Raw genomic sequence first — 21,288 nt, 5'->3', positions numbered from 1 at the left:
ACACATTTTTTTCAACTTCTGTGTTTTGTTAAGATTCTGTATCCAGACAGAGGTTCAGAAGCATTGTGCAAAACTCAGACAACTGACCAATTTCCCTCACTTTAGCATGACTGATCAGGAGATTCAAATAAACCATAGCATAGCAGTAATGGTATAACTTTGGAATACAGTGAATGTTATTTAGACCTGATGAAAACACTCAGATAACTGTTTATACTTACATTTCTTGGCACTGAGCTTATTAAGATAAATGCTTTGAAATCCTCAAAATAAGGAGACTCTGGATCTTCCTTTCTCTTTTTTGTCTTCTCCCTCTATACTTTCCATCAAATCTTCCTTCTGAAAGATCTCTTTTGCATGCTTGAAACTTCCAGCACTGCTATAACTTTTTGTGTTTAATTGAAAGACAAAACTAAGTGTTATTCGATAATTGTAAAACGGCTGATGTAGAAAACTGTACTTGAGAGTACTACTTCTGTAATCCTGTGCTAGCTTACAAGGTTTCTCTTTTTCATATCAGAATTCCTTTGAGTCCAGCTAAAACGGGAAGAAGTTCTGTGAAGTCCAACCTCTGTTGCTATCCAGGCTAGAGCTGAGTTTTGGGATTTCTAGGACTTCCCCATCTCACACATGTGTACACTTTCTATAGAAGGCTATGCCCATTTCCCTACACAAGTTGCTCCACATACACCTTCCTTCACTTGCAGCCAAGACCTGGGCTAATGCTCTTGAGCGAGTTTGAAGGTAGCATGATGTTTGGCTGATACAAGGTGGGGAGAGCTGCTGCCTATTGCTGCAGAAAGCCAAGCAGCAGCTTCTTATGCTGGAGGAGGCAAAGGAGGAAGGTAAAGAGCTCAAATTGCAGTGGAAAGGGTTTGCGAAGTGTCCCTCATGAAAGGTTGTTTCTGATCACTACCTCTACATTACTGCACTGTGGTGGTGACAACTTTGGATCCTAGTGCCGGATCGGGGCAGGAAGAGGATTTCAACTCTCTAGGCAAGACTCAGGGCTGAGAAGAGTTCCCCATAACCTCCAGGAAAACAGCAACAGAAATGTCCTGTGAGCCAGAACAAGCACATGCACGTCTACCTGCACACACACTCATGTACACACACGTGCATGCACAGAGATTATATACATACAGATAGTCCCAGACTCTTCTTCCTGCCTCTGTGCTGCTCTTTGCAACTCCGTCATCCAAGTGCAAACTTTCCTACGGCTGAGTTGTAAAAGCGTATTGTCATGTTACTGCTCCTGATCGTTGCTGCTATGAGTTCACATACATGACTTTCATATTATTCATCTGTGTGTGACTGCATGTGACAAGTGAATCTGTGTATTCAGCAGAAGTAGGTACGTTTCCTATCTATCCGCACGTTTTTCTTGTTAATCTTGTTTCCTCTGTAGGATGACTGTGTCTTTATGATGAAGAACCCTATCGAACAGGCAGGGAAATGGAAGGATGAAGAATGTAAAACAAGCAAAAGCTACATATGCCAGAAAAATTCTGGTGAGTTTTCTTTCACCACTTTCTAGTACAGCTGATTTATTGTGGTTATGTCAAACTGGTGTTAAAAGCTACTTTCTCATATTCAACCCTGTTTTAGCTGAAATTAATCTGACAGTATCACAGTCACTACAGACCATTTTAACAAAATGAGCTCACATTCTCTTTTTTGGAGAAAAAACTCTTGACATTTCCTATTACAAGGACTAGACCAGTAACTAAAAAAAAAAATATATTAAAAAATCTATGGATCATCATGTATTTTACTATTTTTAGCAATTGAGAGGGAGAGACAACAGTTTTGTCTTTATATGGGAAAATTATTCAAAATTGAAATTCTACCATCATACTTAAAAGCATTGCAACTTCTTTGTTCTGAAAAACTTCCCTGCTTTATTTCCTTTACATTCTTACTTAGGCAGTTTCATCAGCAGCATTTACATCTCTCTGCTTTCTCATGGTGTGCTTAGTGTACCCTGTTCCTTGTTAGAAATACAACAAATGCTAATATATTGTGGAAAAAGTGGGAAGATTGTTCCCTTTAATGCTATACACAGTTACAGTATGCTTTGGGAAGTTTTAGAGCTTGCAGAGTGCATTCCTGGAGGAGATACAGATATTTATGCTAAAAGTTTATTCTGACAAGAATAGTTGATAGTTGACCTGCATCTTAATTTGTTATTCCAGCCTCTCTTAGTTACTTGACTGCTCTACTACGTTAGATCTTCTCTCACTGTTATATGTCTAGCCGGTATAAAGCATTTGACTTTTCTTTTTGATTGTTTGCTCATAACAGACCCCAAACTACCAAACTCCCAACCCGTAGTTCCGATGTTTGGCTATAACAACTATGGTGATGACCGCTATGCAGTCATCAACTACAACATGACGTGGGAAGAAGCACAGAAGAACTGCAGAGACCAGTCTGCAGAACTCGCCAGCGTTTTGGATCCTTTTGCCGAATCTTACCTGTGGTTACAAATACTAAGGCACGGGGAACCTGTATGGATTGGTCTTACCAGCAACACAGTGAGTCCATCAAATGCTTGTGACAATCATACTGCTTACCCTAGATCAGCACAGATCAAGCATATTCCTTGTTCAGAGGCTGACGGGATCCGCCTCTTCGGGTGCTGTTTGCTCCCATGTGAGTGCGATTGGTCAGATCTGTGAACATGTGGCAGCTATCAAAGTCTTGCTGAGATACCTGACTTCCCACCACTTCAAGGGTTTTACACACTCAAACATTTGGCCATCATGTAAGTGGGAACCGCCACAGTTTGCAGTTCAAATGCCACCAAGGACGTAGTTGCAGTAGATAGCGGCTTCAGCAGTGAAAGTGGCTATGAAGTTTCCACTTCCTATGCCACAGTCTACCACACACTAATATGGGGGAGCACTGCCGTTTCTGAAGACACATCATGGAGCACACCACCGAAACAACTTGCGTTAAAAATAGTTCTTTCTTCATGAGGCTATTTTAAGCCTTGTTTTAGTTTACAGCCTAGCACTGCAAGAGCTTGTTCTGAGCAATAGGGGAAACGGCAGATGCAGCGGAGAGATGGGAGCGGGCTGCTGGCAATGGGGACACCTTAGGCTGTTTTTTGGAGCTGAAGCCAGTGCCTCCTGAAAAACTTTCAACAGACTCAGTCAGCAAAGAGTGGAAAGGCCTGAAAAAGGAAGAAGCTATTGGAGACATGTAAAAAGAACACGAAAAAAGATGACACAGCTGGATATTTGTGGAACCAGAGTTGTGAGGAAACCAAGAGAAGAGAGGTAGAGCTGGAGCTAGGTGGGACACAGGACTGAGAGAGGGCACAGTTGCTGACATGAGAAGAACCAGAGCCGAACTTCAGTGACAGCAGGCACTTTGAAACCAGGACGAGATAGGAATCTGGGATGAAACGTGGCAAAGACTTCAAAGGAAAAAGGACAGGAAAGGCACAACGAGCCAGATGGGAGCCTGCCTTCAAAGATGACAGGAAGAAGGGGCTAGGCTGCACAGGATGGGGTGTCAGGAGCCATGGCTGTGACTAATGTTGGTCATCCTCTGGAAATACTGGTGACATCCATGAAAAAAATACATGCTGAGCTTGTCTTTAGTAGCTGATCCTTGCAAGAGCTAGAGACCTACCACAAGCCCTGTTAGCATGGGTGGCAGGTCTGTGGTGTATGCCCCATGAAAAAAGTCATCAGTATTGTGTTCTTCTCTCCAGTGGAACTTCTGCTTTTTCTACGTGTTTTCTAAATATATAGAGAAGCCTGTGGTAGAGGAATGTTAACAATAATTTCTCTGCAGTTTTTATTTGATCTGTGCATAGATGTGGACTCCTTAGATAAAATTTTCAACTGTGTATTAACATTTGCTCCCTCAAGGCCCTTTGCCCATCTACTGCGCAAGACGGATGGTGTTTATTGAACAACATATGTTGCGTGCTAAATAAACACTGTAGGACCACTGCCTTTACTGCTGTGGAGAGTGGAAGTCTGGGCCAGACTGTCACGTATTCATGACAGAGGATGAATTAATTTAGTGTGAGAAAATGTGATTCTGATGCTTCTTAACTTTTACATACCTGCAAGTGCAATCTTAATGCTCTGTCAATCTAATTGTTGTATGTGACACAATCTTTACTGTCATTTCCTTTTAGTCTCATGGTCATTACTTATGGTCAGACAGAAGGAGGAGCAGGTATCATAACTGGGCCAGTGGAGAGCCAAATAAGAACATAGCCTGTGTCTATCTAGATTTGGATGGTTTTTGGAAGACAGCATCTTGCAATGAAACATTTTTATCTGTCTGTAAACAATCCAATGGTAAGTTGTGAATGGCAGAAATGTGATTTGGGAGCCTGGAATTTAAATTCATGGCTTGATTTGAATTTAACTTTTCCACATATGAAAAGATTGTGAGAGATGGTGTATGCCTTCTGGTAAACTATTGCTTTTGTTAACGAAGAACTCCAAGATCCAGTCTGACTTAAGTCATCTCCAGACCTTTCATTTCACAGGCCAGTCAACACATGCACATTGTAAAGACAACTGTGACGTTTCATGCAACAAGCAATAGAACTTTTCTGCATCCCTGTTTGTCAGGAACTGCAGACTTAATCAACTTTAGCCTAACTATAAACATATGAATGATACATTTTTACATTTAAAAGCATATTTTGTAATACTGGGAGATAAGAAACTTCTGTCAATGTGGCGGCAGAATTGATTCATTTGTATTTGTTGAAAGTATAAGATCCTGGAAAGCTTCTACTGAGATACTTTAAAGCTCAAGTATTGCCCCTAATTTTCAAACATATTTTAAATTATATATGAGATTTATGATCTCTGCTCCGTACCTCACAGGAAATTTTATATTCATTTAAGCTCTGCTTAAGCTTTAGTCAGACGATGCAATAGGCTACTAATTCTACTTTTGCATAGTTTAGGATGTACAATGGCAAGTACAGACAGCTTCTCTGGCTGACCTTGCTACAAACTGGCTGGACGCAAGCCACTGGCTTGTGGTGGTGGTGTTGAGATCCTTTATGCATACTGACTCGTTCCTCATTCTGTTTCACAAGTTTTATGTAAAAACTGCCTTGCTGAAGACAATTGCAGTAAGACTGGTGTAAGCCTTCTTTAGCAGATTGGAGAACCAGCTCCAACCAGTATAGTTTGTTACTAGTTTACCATGATTAGTTCAATCTTTTATCATTAGTTAAGTCTATGGAATACTCGTTTTACTGGAATCCCTGTCAAATCGATACGGTTGATGTGTGGTGCAGGAGTGCGCATTTCCCTTGGCTTTTAAGACCCCACTGAAACCTGCGTGTCTCCTTAATAGAGTTAATCCCTAGTGAACCACCACAGCTTCCTGGAAAGTGTCCTGAACCAAAGCGTGGTAGATCTTGGATTCCCTTCCGTGGTCATTGCTACTATGTTCACACCACTTCTGAGGAAAGCTGGCCTGATGCTTCCATGACATGTATTCAGATGGGTAAGTGCGTGTATGTAAATCAGTTATAAGCTACAGCAAATTTAAATTTATTATCAAGATTTTCTACTATATGAAAAAGTTGATCATGAAACGTATCATGATTGTTTACTGAGTTAGTTAATTTCTAATGGAAAATTTTGCTGAAATTATATGTAATATTTATTTAATATTTTTAGGTGCTTCTCTGGTTTCCATAGAAGATTCAGCTGAATTGAACTTTCTCTTACTTTATTTGTCTCCAATTGCAAACGACTTCAGAAAGTTTTGGATAGGATTGTTCAAAAATATTGATGGTAATTATTTCATGAAACATACTGAGATGGAAATAAATATTAAATAAACAGAGAGAATACTAAATAACACTAACATGCTAAATACTAATACTAATATACTAAATATTAAATAAATAATCTGAGAGAAATCAACTGTTAAATGTTTAATCGCTTTTCTGCTAAAATACTTAAAACATAAACCACCAAGAGGTCTACATTTTTTTGTGTCTTTACTGTAATTAGAATATATTATAGTCTGTAAGAGAGTCTAGCTTAGCAGTGCGGTAATTGATTAAAACATTTCCTGTTCTTTCTTTTTACTTAAATTGCTTGACATTTAACCAGTATTAGTCTTTTAAGAAAAATATTATCTTGTAATTAAAAGCAGAAGCAGCCTTAATCCAAAATTTATTTCTAAACAACACAGGGGATGGCAGCTCATATAAGCTGCCTAATAACATTTCTTAATCTAAATTTCAAGTTTTTTTCATAAGTTTCTTGATAGAACTTTTTATTTTTATCCAAAAGTATTTAAGCTGGTTTGTTTTGTGGGTTTTTTTTTTTGTTATTGTTGTTGTTTTGTTTGTTTTTTGTTTTTTTTTTAATGGCAAATTTGATTCTGTTTTCTATATTATTGTAATTCTGAAGCCTGTTTTTCACGGAAGAAGTTGGGGGTACATCTCCAGAGAGAGCCTAGATTGGGCTGCAGTGAGTGGCCTTGGCTATGGCCCCCCAAGTCCCTGTCTCTCACCACCAGCAACGACAGGCACCTTGTTGCACGGTGAGCCAGGTTTGTCTGTGCAGCTGCAGGAGGTGGCTTTGAGACAGTTGTGAGTTATATCAGCATATGCTGCCATGAAAGCACACCCTGAGGGAGCAGAGATGGCAATTGTTCCTACTTGATGGGTGTTAGCAGGAGATAAGCAGGGAGCAATTATTAAAGAGAGCTGATTCAGTCTGCAAATATAATTAATCCAGCTCTAATAAAGCAGCTATTCACTAATCTTGAATCCACATGTGATGAAAATCTCCTCAGTGATCTGGAGCGTTGAACTGCAGAGCGTGGCTCTTGCAGGTGCTCTGCTTTTCTTAAGGCTCCCAGGCACAGGTGAGTCCTGGGCACAGGCTTCTTCTAGAAGTCCTTATGTAAGCTGGACATGTCTTCCTTATATCACTGACAGCCATGGCCCTGAAGGCTAATGGAGCTAACTTAGTGTCTGTGAGAATTTACATTTGGTACACTCCCATCTGAACATCTCTGATTGTTAGATGAATGAGAAATGAGCCCACTGTGATAGTGGAGGATTTCTCTGCCCATGGCAGGGGGATTGGAACTAGATGATCTTTAAGGTCTCTTCCAACCCTAACCATTCTACGATTCTACGATTCTATGATTCTATGATTCTATGATGATAATTTAATCAACTAATAAACTCCATATCCAATGCTGTTGTGCCTGATAAACTAGAAATGATTCTTGACTTCATTCACTCATTAGTTAATACTTTCATTTTAGGTGAATGGCTATGGACAGACAGAAGTGCAGTAGAATTTGTCAACTGGGAGGAAGGAGAGCCTACAGCACTTTTTGATGAACATTGTGTTGATATGGATGTTTCGAGTGGAACATGGAGAAACTATTACTGCTCTGTTGACCAGAATTTTATTTGCAAAATCCCCAAAAGTAAGTTCTGAATTTCTGTGCACTGGGTTGTTTTAGAAGTAGTGGTTAATATACATCAAGTCAAACTGCTTATGCACTGGGTAAGCTTTATGTATTGATGTTGATGCTTGTGCGCCCGCATCAAAGCCATCTGTTAAGGACAATGCCATCTGTTAAGGACAATGAGAAGCAATGTTGGAGAAGAACCTGTAATTGTTTCCTCTTCTCAGTTTAAAAAAATTGTTTTTTTGGCATTTGCTGTACCCTGGAGTAGGGGAGAACGTATCACCTGGTGAAAGCAAGGAGAAAATTCATAGTCATTATGGCTAGAGTGCAAGGGCCAGTAGGTGACCAATAGATAATTAAACTAGTGCTGAGAAGAGAGTCACTCTCCTGACAGCTAAGCTGGAGGGCAGCAGTGCAAAGTCACCGAGCTGCTGCAGAAAGTGCTGCTGGTGGGGTTGGTACCAGTGAAGTGTGCTGGGATTTGCTGGATGGCCAAGCAGAAAGCATCAAGTGAGAGTGGGCAGTGAGACCCAATTCATTTCTCTGCTGACACAGGCATAGGGAGACATGCCAAGACACCCAAACAGCATAATACATTTCATTTTTCATGGTTACTTGTGGCCTTGTGGTTCTTTGGATGTCAACCCTTGCAAAACCTGAATGGGTCAAAGGCTGAGGTGAGTCCTGCTTGCCTGCGCAGCAGTGTTGCATGAAGTGTGAAGGTGCAAATCTGCACACATGCAGCTACTGTGAGTCACCGTATGCACACAGATTCAGCTGCATTTGCACACATCAACTAGGAGACAGTTTGAAATAGGCCAGATTTGCCCTTGGCAAACAGATCCACTGCACAAAGATAACAAATGCAATGTGGAACCAGTTGAGTCTCCTGCTTGTGGATCTCCAAGAGTGCAGGTTGACATGAGCTTTGTAGGGCCCAGCCGGCCAGTCCTGCAAGCAATGGAATCATATTCTCCAACGAATGAAGGGAGGAAAAGGAAGTTAACAGTGACACAACAGGTTGGCTTGATTTTTTTTTTTTTCAAATATTTTTAACAAGAATAAAAGATGAATTCAGCCTGAATTTTCAGGGAAAATGTTTTAGTATATTTTCATATCCATGTACTATGTTTGGCTTTGGGGCTCACAGTGTAAGAAAGACATGGACCTGCTTGAGCAGGTTGAGAGAAGGGCCATGAAGATGACTGAGGCTGGAACACCTCTGTGAGGACAGGCTGAGAGAGTTGGGGTTGTTCAGCCTGAAGAAGAGAAAGCTCCAGGGAGATCTTAGAGCAGCCTTCCAGTACCTAAAGGGGGCCTACAAGAAAGCTTAGAACTGGATGTTTTTTAAGATCTCTTCCAACCTAAAACATTCTATAATTCTGTGATTATTTAAAATTTGATAGGAATGCAAAGCAAAAATTATGTACACAGTATTTATTTAATCTTTGAATGGTTGCCTGCAAACGATGTCTAATATATATATATTTTAATTTATAGTTGCTGAAGTTGGGCCAACCCATGATTCACCTGTCCATAAAGGTAAGTTATTTTCTTATAAGCACATTAAACAGAAATTTCAGTAAGTTTATAGGCACTTACTATTTACAAGTAAAATTGCCTCCAGAAAAGGCAATACTCATTGAACTGTCACAGATGATTTTATTTGAAATCTGTTTAAAAGAGAGCTCTTGTCTCAAACCGGATGTCTTATTGATTTTTCCTTTTTTTTTTTTTCTGCTTTACAAATTGCATACTGTGGTACAATATAATACTCCTTTTAAAAGGAACATAGAAGAAATTGAGTCCAACTTTGCATTGTCCATCCCAAGCACACATACATTTTCACTGCTGTTATGATCATTCAGTACTTTTACAGTTCACTCGGTTTACTCAGGGAGATGTTTGTTGTATGTAATAGCAGTCTCTTGCCATTTGTAGTAATTATTCTATTTTGTCTTTCACAGCATCAACAAATGAAGCTGTTGCTTCGTCCACGAGTAGTTTAGGTGGGATGATTGTTATACTGATCTTCCTCCTGCTAACAGGAACTGGCCTTACATTCTATTTCTTCTATAAAAAAAGACGTGATCGGCAAACAATTACAGCCAGTTTTGACAATGCCATATACTGTGGTGATACTGACCCTGGAACTCATGAATCTAATTGTCTTGTGACAAATATTGAACAAAATGAGCAGGCAACAGTTTAATAAGCAGGGTAATCTTGGGCCTGATTTTGAAAGGAAATAAAGCACTGGAACGCAAACATTCTTAAGACAAAAAGATTTTTCTCCTATGGAAACTCTAGTTCATTTTGCACAGGATGCTTCTTGCTTTCCGTACTAGCAGGAACAAGCAATCTTGCAAGGCAGATCCAGAGATCTGCTCACAAACAGCAGTACGTGGGAGGACTGTTGAGCACACACACAGACCTGGAGCTATGCTGTGTAAGTGAACACTCAGGCAGTTCCAGTCTCTGCATGGGTCCAGCATCACCTCTAGGCACAAGAAGAACCATGCTCACTACAGGCAACTGTGAGAACAATCTCTTTAGCATGCTCCTAAAAGTACATCCAGATCTGTGGGAATCCTGAAAATACCATCCCTGATCTTCAGAGTAGACTGGCAGAATTGTCCAGGTTGGACGGGACCTCCAAGTTCACCTAGCACAGGTCCCCGCGTCAGCCAGGCAGCCTGTTCCAGTGCTGTGCGTCCACATCTTCCTTTTACTACTGAGGTACCCACAGAAACCTTCTGTGTTGCCTGTAATATCTGAATTAACACATTTTCCTCCTCTGTACATGACTGATAGAAAGGAAAGTGTGAATAGTTTTTCTTCTGCTACAGTTCTGTAACATAAGCATTGAACAATCAAACAATATGAGGTTTGAATGTATTGTGAATAGAAATATTATATAATTTAAATAATGGAACAGGGATCTCAAAAGATTCTGCAAAAGAGGGGAATAGGCAAGATGAATTACACTTAATTCATACCTGAAAATTTTACATAAAATTAATTCTTGAAATCTCCAATATCAGTGAAGATTTCATGCTTTTTTAGGTCATTTTTTTCAAAGCCTAATGAAACTTACCATTAGAAAGTCTTTTCTAATTTCTAACCAAATTCCCCCTGTCCAAGTCTGTTTTAATCCTTTGAGTACCATTCCGGACTTGCATCATGACCAAGGTGATAGCATTGCACATCATATTGGACTACTGGTATATTCTCTGGGTTCAGAAACCCTAAAAATATACAGTAAGTTCACATACAGGTTTTGTTTTTCTTTACTTTTCCAGTATATTTTAAGCCAAATGTAAACAATCAAATGACTCAAAGCTCTCATCTAAAGAAGGTCCTTATTTAATTTGATATTTTTTGATATTTTAATCTTTTGACATATTTTAATTGTGTTTAAATTAAAATATTTTGCTTGTGTATGAAATACATGTAAATAAGTTTTTATTGTACTTTTGTTCGCTAAATGGACATTAAAAAGCTGCTTCTAAATAAAAGCTTGTGTGCCTTCTTAAACAGAACAATTTATGATAGAAGCAAAAATAACAGGAAAGAGGGATGGGATTCTTAAATTTCTGTACACAAATGAGCATCCACTTTACCTAATCTAGCATGTTCTTAAATGCCAGTAGCAATTTGTCTTTATCATCCTGTGAAACAATGTGTCTCATTGCTTCTTTATCCATAGCATTTGAATGTTTGCCCTAATAAATGTCTAACGAAAGTAGTTTAAGACTACTTATGTACTGTAATGCTCTAGCGGTTTCTGCGACAAATTCTTATGTCTTTGATGGAATTTGTGAGATCTTCTCTTCATATTTTCTGATTGTAACATTAGTTCTTCCCTTTTTATTTCATTGGCTACATCTTCTAGGTCTCTAATCCTATTTGCTGTTCCTCTCTAGACCCTGCTCTATGGTACATAAGCCCTCCTGACAGTAAAATGCATTAATGGATAAGGTATTTCAGGTGAGATCCTAGTAACACTGAGCAGATCAAAACGATTGATCCGCCGTTGTTATACTTGCCATGGAGAAGAGAAGGCTCCAGGGAGGCTTATTGTGGCCTTTCAATACTTAAGAGGTCTTACAAGAATGATAGCACCAGACTTTTTAGTAGGGCTTGTTGCAATAGGACTAGTGGTAATGGTTTTAAACTAAAAGAGAGTAGATTCAGACTAGATTTAAGAAAGAAATTTTATACAATGAGGAGGGTGAAACACTGGAACTGGTTGCCCAGAGAGGCAGTAAATGCCTCATCCCTGGAAACAATTGAGGTCAGGTTGGAAGGGACTCTGAGCAACCTGATCTAGTTGAAGATGTCCCTGCTCATTGCAAGGAGGTTCAACTAGATGACCTTTAAAGGTCCCTTCCAATCCAAACTGCTCTATGATTCTATGATAAAGGAACCTTCTGTCTGAGTTCATCTGAATTGATTATATAGGATCTATAGGTTTGGATAGAGAAATGTTTACTGGAAAACAATAGGTCAAAGACAGGAAAGGTGCCTAATGAGAAGTTAGTTTATGAAAGTTTCCAAGGACTGATAAGCTTTACAAACTAGTAGTCCTGTGGCAACTGTGAGAACTGAACCAAGACTTTGCTGGGACTGTACAAGCCTACCAGAGCACACAAGTGTCAGCAGAGGATTGTATAACTTGGATCACATCCAAGACAGAAGTGGCTGCTATCGGATAATGAAGAGCACAATCCTTTGAGGGACTTTCCAGACATCTCCTGAGAAGCCTCCGAACTGCCAGTATGGCTCTCTGCAGCTGAGTATACAGCTGGGATTGATTTCCAAATATTGCTCCAACCAGGTAGTTGTGAGTGACGGTGAGTGAACTCTGAGAGTGAAGTGAATGTGTTGTGTGAAAAGTTATTTGCTGTTTATCATAACAGCTTGATTCTATTATTAATAGCAGCTTAGTGGAAAAAAAAAAAAAAAGAAAAAGAATTGTTCTAAGAAATACTGGTTATGATCTACATTTGCCCCCAGTTTGATCCCCCATCAGGGAAAAGTGAATTTACAAGAAACTTTGGTTTGTACATCCTGGTATGATTCTTTTTCTTCTCAAGGTTTTTGTTTCCTCTAAGGATTTTTATTTCAAATGCTTCTCTTGCAGCTAGATTGCTGAAGGAAAGCTGTGGCTGCCACTGTATTTCTACCAAATCTTAGCTAATAGACCTGCTCCAAGCATGCTTCTCAGATGAGATAGGTCTAGTACAGAGTTTAAAGACATTGCCTATATGGAGGTATGAAATAGGTGCTGGGTGGCCAATATTTGTGACATCGAGGTGCTTGGACACATACCCAGAAACAGATATGGGGCAAATTTAGTGCCAAAAGCAAGATTTTTTCTGGGCCTAGGAACTTTCAGGGTTAAACTGCTATAAACAGAGGTTTAGGGGACCACAATTTGTCAATTTGTCCAGCTTCCACATAGATTCGGGATTTGGGCTTAGGTGCAACATAACAGAATTTATAAGATGCCTCTCCACATAAACAAGATGTGAAGACCTACTTTTTAAGTTCTTGCCCTTTCTTTCTCTGTATTAAGGTAGTATTTTAGCGAGAATATCCTGCCTTTTCTCAATATTTCACTGCGTTATATCCCTAAATTGAAAGTATAACATGGCTGAAAAAGTAATAGATTCTCAACTTGAACTTATTACGATGTAAGAATTAGTAACTGCCTTTACGGAAGAAAAAACCATCGAAGAATTCACTGTTGTAACTTTCTGTAATGTTCTCACAGAGCCATGGCATACAGATGTGCAAAGAAGAATGGAACATTTTCCTCCTCCAAAAGAATACTAATTTACAGAGAAACTATTTTGGCAATATAGGTACCAGTTAACTTGGAACAGAAAAGAAAACATTAGCTGCAGTTCCTTGGCTAAAGCAGGAACCTAAAAAGAATTTTATGAACTGGAAGCATTTAATTTTGTCATGTACGTTTCTGAAACTAACAGACTGAAAAAAGGAAGTGAGAGTAATTTGGAACAAAATGTAAGAAAAACCTATAAATACAAAGAGAATAGATAGATAGTTGTGAAATGAACTAGTGCCTTCAGTCCAGATTCCAGTGGGCAAGAGCCAGATTTTCTGGGGTCAATAGGAAAGGTTTGAACTGTTCCATAAGCATAAATTTGTCCTGATGTCACTATATCCGGGCACAGGAACAGTTAGGGTTAATTTTGTCTCTTCTCAGCTGTGCCTTTATCTGACATATTCAGCTTTCTCTCTTCTACCACATTCTGCAGGGCATGACTTTTAATTCACTGTTAAATAATGGTGTCCAAAACATTTGAAGGATTAGAAGTTCTAGTTCCTCTGAGGAAACATTTGCTCTCATTTCAGGAGAATGCACACTGTGCAACCGTTATTCAACCTTTTTATCCAGACTCTTGATTTAGAGAGCTAGATGAAATTAATCTCACCAACTTTTAGAACTAGTTGATATAATTCTCCTTTACAGTCAATAGTTAGGAATATACATGTAGGTCTTGCAGTTGTTCCACGGCCCACAAGAAGAGACTGATGATGGGACAGAGGTTCCAGAGATGGGAGGAAATAAGATTTGGTAATGGGAGGAACAGAGGCTCATGCAGTGAGAAACATACACTGAGGTTGGTAAGACGATGGTACAAAAATACAACATAGCAGCAAGTGTGAGATGTCCAAACACAAGGAGATTGAAGGGAAAGGTCCAAGTAGAAATGATGACCTGAAGTGCTGATCATCCTTGGGAGAGCCAAGCAATGCTGGGACAGTTGGCAATGGCTTGGCAAAGCAGAGGTCTGAGAAATACAGACACTGCTGGAAGCACAAGGGGTTCAAGGTTCCTGTGGGAGGATGAGGCTCCTGGTTATGGAGAAGCATGGGGTAGTGAGTATGCTTTGCGTAGGAGAGAACCAAGAGAAGAAAACGGCTGAACAGATCTGTTGTCCCGGGAGCCCAGCTGCACTGCTCAGATCGGGGAAAAGGGCACATATGTGGATGGGGAGGAGGCAGAGAGTGTATGATATCTGTATGTTTCTGTTGTGCCTGGGTACTCTGTGTTCTTTGGAAAGGCCATGGTTGGGGATCAGGGAAGAAGGCAGGCTGCCTTCAAACCTTGCCTTGGCTCCTGATGTCTTGCACAGGGCATATCTATCTAGGAAGATGAGGAGATAGTTTCTTGAGAGTGGTGGTTGTGCACAGGGTAAGGGGGATGCTTTGCAGCACCATGCTTGAGTGCAGAGGATGGGAAGGAAACCAGGGTTTTCCTAAGAGGAACAGAAAGTGGACTTGTGGAGAAGCCTCTGGGGTGATGGAAAGGAAGGGGTTTGGTTTCTCCCGGAGAGCTACAGAGGAACTGTATGGGCTGTTTTGCAATCCAAGAAGCCACTGGGAGAAAGCTTACAGACAAGCACTTTCTCTGCAAAGATACTATGGAAAAGGGAGAGAATTTTTTCTAAAGAACCTGTTAGAGAATGAAACACCCCTTGGTTTCCTGGGACATGCTCAATTTGAGGAAAAGGTGCTGATAATTCCACCTGCTGGATCTAGCCAGCTTGGGAGCTATTTGCTGGGGGGGGGGACAAGAAAACCAGGACAAAGGAAAGATATATTGGGTGTACAAGGTCTGTGATCAGTGAGAGTGCATAACAGTGAAGCTGTTCATTCTTAGTTGGATTAAAAATGAAAGGGAATTTATTATGCTACAAATAATGGCTACATTATAATTACTGAAATCTGACATTTAATGATTTAGAAACTTAGCATAGTAGCACAAAATAGGGAAGGGATTTAAAATAGATGAGAAAGCTAGAAATAAAAAGGAAGGAAATATTTAGATTTTGCATGAAAGCTATTTGTATGCAGTTAAAGAATCACAAAAGAGCAGCATATTCTATGAATTGTCTTCTTTTTATTATTTTCCATTGCTTCTTTTGTGTTTTTTGTAATTCAACTGAAATTAAACTGCATACTATAATAATTTCGGTTCCAAAAGTTTAATATTTTATCAAATCTCATCTCACTTATTCATATAGTGTTCTTTTGTTGTTAGCACAAACCATTAAAGTGCCATGTAGAGTGAATTCTGCAAACAGTTTCTGCTTGAAAGCGTGTAAACATAAATAAAATTTTCTATGGAAATGCTATTCATGGTTGTGGAAATACTCAAAACTCAGCTGGAAAAAGGCCCTGAGCAACCTCTGAAATGGTATACAGTTTTGAGTCCCTTCTTTGAGCAAAGTGTTCAACCCAATGACCTCCGGAGGTCCCTTCCAGCATAAACTGTTCTACAGTTCTGTGGTCAGTAGTAGTATACAGAATTATGCATTTAAGACCCCATTCTGCACATGGTTTGGGATAGGGAATCCCCCCGGAACCTTTCGCTCTTGGTTTTATTGAATATTTTTCATGAAAAGCCTAGGGCATCTTGGCTGGAAGTGGAAAGCACGGGAGATGTGCTTTTCTGGAGGGAAGGGCCTGGAAGAAATTGAAGACAAGGCAGACTTTCTAGAGATGGGGGATATTCTCTCTGTGGACCCAAAAATGCATCCGGACAGGGAGATATATAGTCATTTCCTTTTGTTTATTTGGTGGGTCATCTTTTGTTGCGGGATTTGTATAGGAGTGGCTGTGATAATCGTGGCTGGGGCTGTCAGGCAGCAAAACTGGCTGTGCTCCTGCTGTTTTTTAAGGGACTGGTTAGGTGAAGTGAAATAAACTCTCATGCATTAATAAAAGTTGCTACTTTGAAAAGGTTGTATATTTCCTGTAAGCAGATGACAAGTATTTAGCAGACTTGAGGCAGTTGCTTTGCACTTATGTGCAGCAGTGAGAAAAGAGGAGATTGTTCTACTTTTGATGAGATAAAGCCTGTGGTGATGGAAAAAATAAAGAAAGTGAGCACTTTCTTTATGAGAATGAAATGATACAGAGGCAGGAAAGAGGCATGGCTAACACTGTAGGACGCTGCACTGCTCTCCTGGCTGCATAATTGGTGGCCTTATGGCCAGTGCTAACATCCACCTCAGGCTTACACTTTCCACTACCATGAGATCAAAGCGCAGATGCCGCAAGCACTGTCCACCAATGAAATATTTTTGGTGTCTAATCAGCTGCTACCAGCTCAAGAACTGCGGTTTATCCTCTCTGTTGCCCTCATTCCTTTCCAGAAGTGGACAGATGTCACTCACTGTCCCTGACAGCCTTGCATAGATCAGTGGCAGGGACTATGCTAAAGGGAGGAAGGAGAAGGCATGATCCAAGACTCCTTAGTCACAGATATCATGGGCTGGTAACAGCCCCCTGTGCCAAAGTGGAAAAGACCAAGGGATGAGCTCTCACTCCTAGCCATCGGTGACCACAAAATAGGCTCTTGGATCCATGAAAACCAGTGAGGCTGTGTGGCTCTCCTTCTCAGTTGGTATTTGATAGCTGGTACAAGACCTGGGCTGGAGAAGCTCCTACTGGGGTAGAGAGACCAGCAAACCAGCTGCCTGGGAGAAAGGTCAATGACCTACTACAAATAGCATAAGAGAAGGGATGATAATGTATCCCTAACTGCTCACAACAATGTTAGGAAAGGCAAGTCTCAGCAATGAGTTCAGTCTTGTGTCCTGTCCTTTGAGAATGATGGCTTCTGGGTGGAGGTCGTGAGCCTAGCCTAGCTGATGAGGTGGTTTTAGCTAAAGAAAAACCTTAAAGTTTACCTTAGAGACTACTTACAATGCTTAAAGTGAAAGGAAGTGGTCAGTTATGACCAGAAATTTTGTATTTCTAAGTCCTATCTGAACACTATTTCTAAGTATTACTTGGTACCTGCCAGTAACAACTGAAGCCCAAATTAAGCCGGTAATTGGAGAAGTTAGGGGATAATTGCTTTTTAAAAACAAGATACACTGTAATTACTTTTAATGTAGCATATTTTTATGGAGTTGAAACTCGAGTATAGAGTTCTGGGGTTATTTTTTTGTTTGTTTTGTTTTGTTTTGTTTTTTTGTCAAAACCCAGATGTTCTATCCATTATTTTGTTTTAAACACACTTGGAAAAATTCCATTATCCTGAATAGATTTCTAAATTTTATCCAAGCCTCCTTGAAATGGTGTACAAACTGGCATCTGTAGAGTGTTCTGAAGTGGCAAAGAACAGCAGGAAGGGCTGGTAGAAAGTATGCATATGACCCATCTTCTGTGAGATGTTTTCTCCAGCTGTAACAACATGGATCCTTGTAGAGCCCTATCAGGCCTACACAAGAGAATTGATAGAGATGTCTACTTGAATTAAGCCAGTAAATTTGTCTTCTATCACATTTAAGAAGAAGTCTACTGAGCCAGATCAAAGGTTTTTTTAGCCCAGCATCCTGTCTCTGAGGGTGTCCAAAACCAAGTGCTTAATGAAGAGCACAAGAATTGGCAAACATCAAGTGGCAGCTCCTTATTTGCCTCTCTTGGCCTCAACATTTGCAGCTCAGGGATTTCCTGAGCCAGAAGTGGTATTTTTTGCATTCATCTGTATATAGAAATTAGTACGCAATTAACCTTGGTTTTGAATTTTACAGTACTCCAGCAACTCCACAGTAAGTTCTCAAATAGGCAAATTTCAATGTGCAATAAATGTCAGGTGATTTACTCGGATTTACATGGAACAGAAAAAGAAAATCCGCAGACACTTATCAACAGACTAGCTAATACACTCAGTACATACCGTTACAAAATTTTGCTATATAAATAAGCCCCTAGAAAGTCTGTAGAGAAAAAAATATAGTATTGCAATACTTATTGGAAAAAGTAAAGTATTTAGTATTTCTTCACCATGTTCATCTCTTTCTTCTTCCTGTTGAATCCATTTGAATGTTCTGATACTTCATATGTATGAAGACAGTTTCTGACAGCAGTCTTCTTCATTGTGTTTTTCTTACAATTTCAAAATTCTAATGTATTTTCTGACAAATTCATCCCATTAAGTGCCCCACAGTGCGAGCAGCTTAAGGCAGTGTAGTGTAACTTACAGAGTGTCAAAATATGAAAAGATTTTCTAGTAGTCTGTATGTCAGAGGGAAGGCATCTGGTGTCTTCAAAGAAATATATCAATGTTTTTCCTCAGAGATAAAGATATTCTATAATCCTCCTTAATTCCTGTTTTCATGCCAACATGGCTCGACTCATGGTTTTTCAATTGATAACTTCTAAAAGAAAGTATCTTTGAAGAAAAATATACTTCTCTTTTTGTAAGTAGCCTGATAGTAGACTATTCTGGTTTAGTTCAAAGAAGTAGAACATTGATTCACACCTTTCCATGAAGAACAGTGGTAGTTGTGTGTGTATTATCCTTTACTATTGCTTTCATCAAAGGAAACTTTCTCTGGTCCATCTTTCCTTGCACAAGAATCTTCAATTTTGCATTTCATTTCACAAGCCAGTTACTGCGTATTCTTTACTAAGTTAATTCTGCATTTTAGTTTATGGCTGTTTTCTGCTGTCCATCTGTGCCTCAATACTCAAGCTTCATCAGGAAATTTATGTGCCCAGAAAACACAGAAACGGACCTCTTCTAAATATTGGCAAAAATAGTCCTCATACATTTTTGTACTTTAAAATACCTGAAATGAAACAGCCATGTTCATGCCAATGTGAGCAATAAATACAGTTACTGACAAAGAGTAAGAACACCAGAAATCTGGAACAATATCTAGAAGAGCCAGTCTATTTTGTGAATTTGTAGATAACATGAGCTAAAGATCTTGTAGCACTGACAATGTTTTTAGGAGAAGTCCTGTGATTGCTGAAAAAGGGCCAGAGACAGCAGTAAAAGAAAATAATTCCTCACCCTGTGGTTTAAAATATTCTTATGATTTTTACTGTGTTTCAGGGAAAGCTGTCTGCCCGTTTAAGTCATGGTCTGTTTTTGATTAATGAGTGAGTGACTTTGCTGTAACTCCGAGTCTGCTGACGAGACCAAGCATGGACATCCATGGCCCCTTCAGACGCAGGACAGGTGTGAGGCATGGCTCACACGGCTCTCTGGTACCTTTCTCCCTGTTTAAAGTGGATCAGCCCAGGCACAAGACTTTAGCTTGCAGACAGGAGCAAGATGATGCTGAGTCAGCTCGGATCCCTGGCTCTGGCACATGGACCACAAGTGACTTTCCCCATGTGCTGCTGCCCTTAAGAGCTGTAGCATCTTCGATTTACCACTGAGTGGAGTCCTTATCAAGTCTGCAGATGTGGAAGGTTTTATTTCCCAATCTGCTGCATGATGTTTTGCTCAGAGCAACTTGGCAGTAAAGCCACACTTGGCATTGCATCCGGATGGTCCAGGGTATGGGTGAGTGCAGAGGCTCATCAACTAATTATCACAAATATAGGGTTACCTTTTTGGGCATGGTTGTCAAATCCATAGTCTCTATCAATAGTTTAACACAAGCATGTTTTTATTTAGCAATTGAGAGGCCTGATTATAAAAGAATATTAATTTCAAAATACATATATCTTTACTCATTACAGTCCACTGACTTTGAACAATGTCTTGTATCAGATACTCACATACCTTGGATTTCTTCTATGGCCGTGATTATGACATTAACACACTTAGAAAGCTGGGTTGATGCTCCCATACATTCAACTCCTGTGGTCAATTAGATGAGTACTTCTAGTAGGTTGTAAAAGTTTCAGCTGGTATGCAAAATCAGAGTCTAAAAGAGATGTGAGGGTCCAAGCAATTAGACTCCCAAGCCCTCAGGAAATCAATTATAGTGTTAATGTAAAAAGAGCCCAAATGAAACAAAGAAATCAACTGAGAAAAGAAAGTAAGGAGGCAGGAGTTGAAAACAAATTTTCCTCCTCTTCATATTTCTGAGTGGCTGTGGGTATCTGTTGTTTGTCATCTTGCAATCACTTATCTTCTGTCTCCAGTATCAGATTTCCACCCAAGATGGCCATCTACCTCTGAATCCTCTGCTTCTTGTTAGTATCTTAACTCCTGCACGTGTCTTGTCACATTTCCTGTTTTCCTCAATCTCTTCATGATGAGACCGATGTGCAGGGACCTCCCATGAGTGCCCATTGGTTGCCCGTCTCTGCAAAATCAAATTGCTGTGAAGGAGCATGCATGGATCTAGTCTCTTCCTTCACGCCGTTCCTGTCTACAGAGGCAACAAAGGAGAGAAAAGCACAGAGGTGCTCCACCTGGTATGTGAGGAAAAGTCATTGACGATGCTGCACATGGGGTGAAGCAGTTATCCAGCCACTCTAGTCTGTACTCAGGAGCAGTATCACTCAGAGATACTCAAAATGCGAAGTCCAGCAAGGTAATGGCAAAAATAAAAATTATAATTCCTAACATATAACACCTGTTCAAATCTGTTGTGATGCTGGAAGTGTCAAGTTCTTCGCTGGTAGCATTGCGTTTTACTTAAGAGTCTTATTAAAAAATCAGTATGTAATGCTTCAGTACACAGATACATTGTGTTCTGGTACTGGGATGTATCACTTACATGACACACTAGTTGTATTGTGAAACAATATGTCCCTTTGTATTTATAAGCTTCAAAATAATCTAATTTTAGAGTTTAGAAGGGATTTTAATCATGCTTGAATAAACATATTCTCTTTCATTCTGGATGCCTCTGAAAGAAAAGCACGAATAGAGTTTCTTTCTTCTAATTCCAAAGTAAGCAATAGAAGGCATGACATAATTTGAAGGTTAAAGATCTTAGAATTTTATATATCCTGTGAATAGGAGCCTTTTATCATATACATAATAGAAATAGGGGACCGAAAAGGTCTTGCCCAGAGGAAGTGTCAGCTAAAACTAAGCAGCTGCTGACA

The 21,288-nt window shown here is 39.7% G+C and overlaps 1 protein-coding gene across 1 annotated transcript in view; it reads left to right on the top strand.

The window, feature by feature from the left end:
- Positions 1–9,652, top strand: part of LOC104373253 (macrophage mannose receptor 1) — a 30,332-nt gene extending 20,680 nt beyond the window's left edge. The window contains 8 exon segments of the mRNA XM_086614350.1: positions 1,409–1,511; positions 2,305–2,537; positions 4,160–4,325; positions 5,347–5,499; positions 5,676–5,792; positions 7,288–7,455; positions 8,941–8,982; positions 9,408–9,652. Of these exon segments, the coding sequence (XP_086470476.1) occupies positions 1,409–1,511; positions 2,305–2,537; positions 4,160–4,325; positions 5,347–5,499; positions 5,676–5,792; positions 7,288–7,455; positions 8,941–8,982; positions 9,408–9,652 (1,227 nt within the window).
- Positions 9,653–21,288: the final 11,636 nt, after the last annotated feature.

The sequence above is a fragment of the Tauraco erythrolophus genome, chromosome 7 (genome assembly GCF_009769465.1).
Source record: "Tauraco erythrolophus isolate bTauEry1 chromosome 7, bTauEry1.pri, whole genome shotgun sequence".
Taxonomy (NCBI): Eukaryota; Metazoa; Chordata; class Aves; order Musophagiformes; family Musophagidae; genus Tauraco; species Tauraco erythrolophus.
Note: the sequence above shows the minus strand (reverse complement) of the source record. Positions and strands in the feature narration are given on the sequence as shown.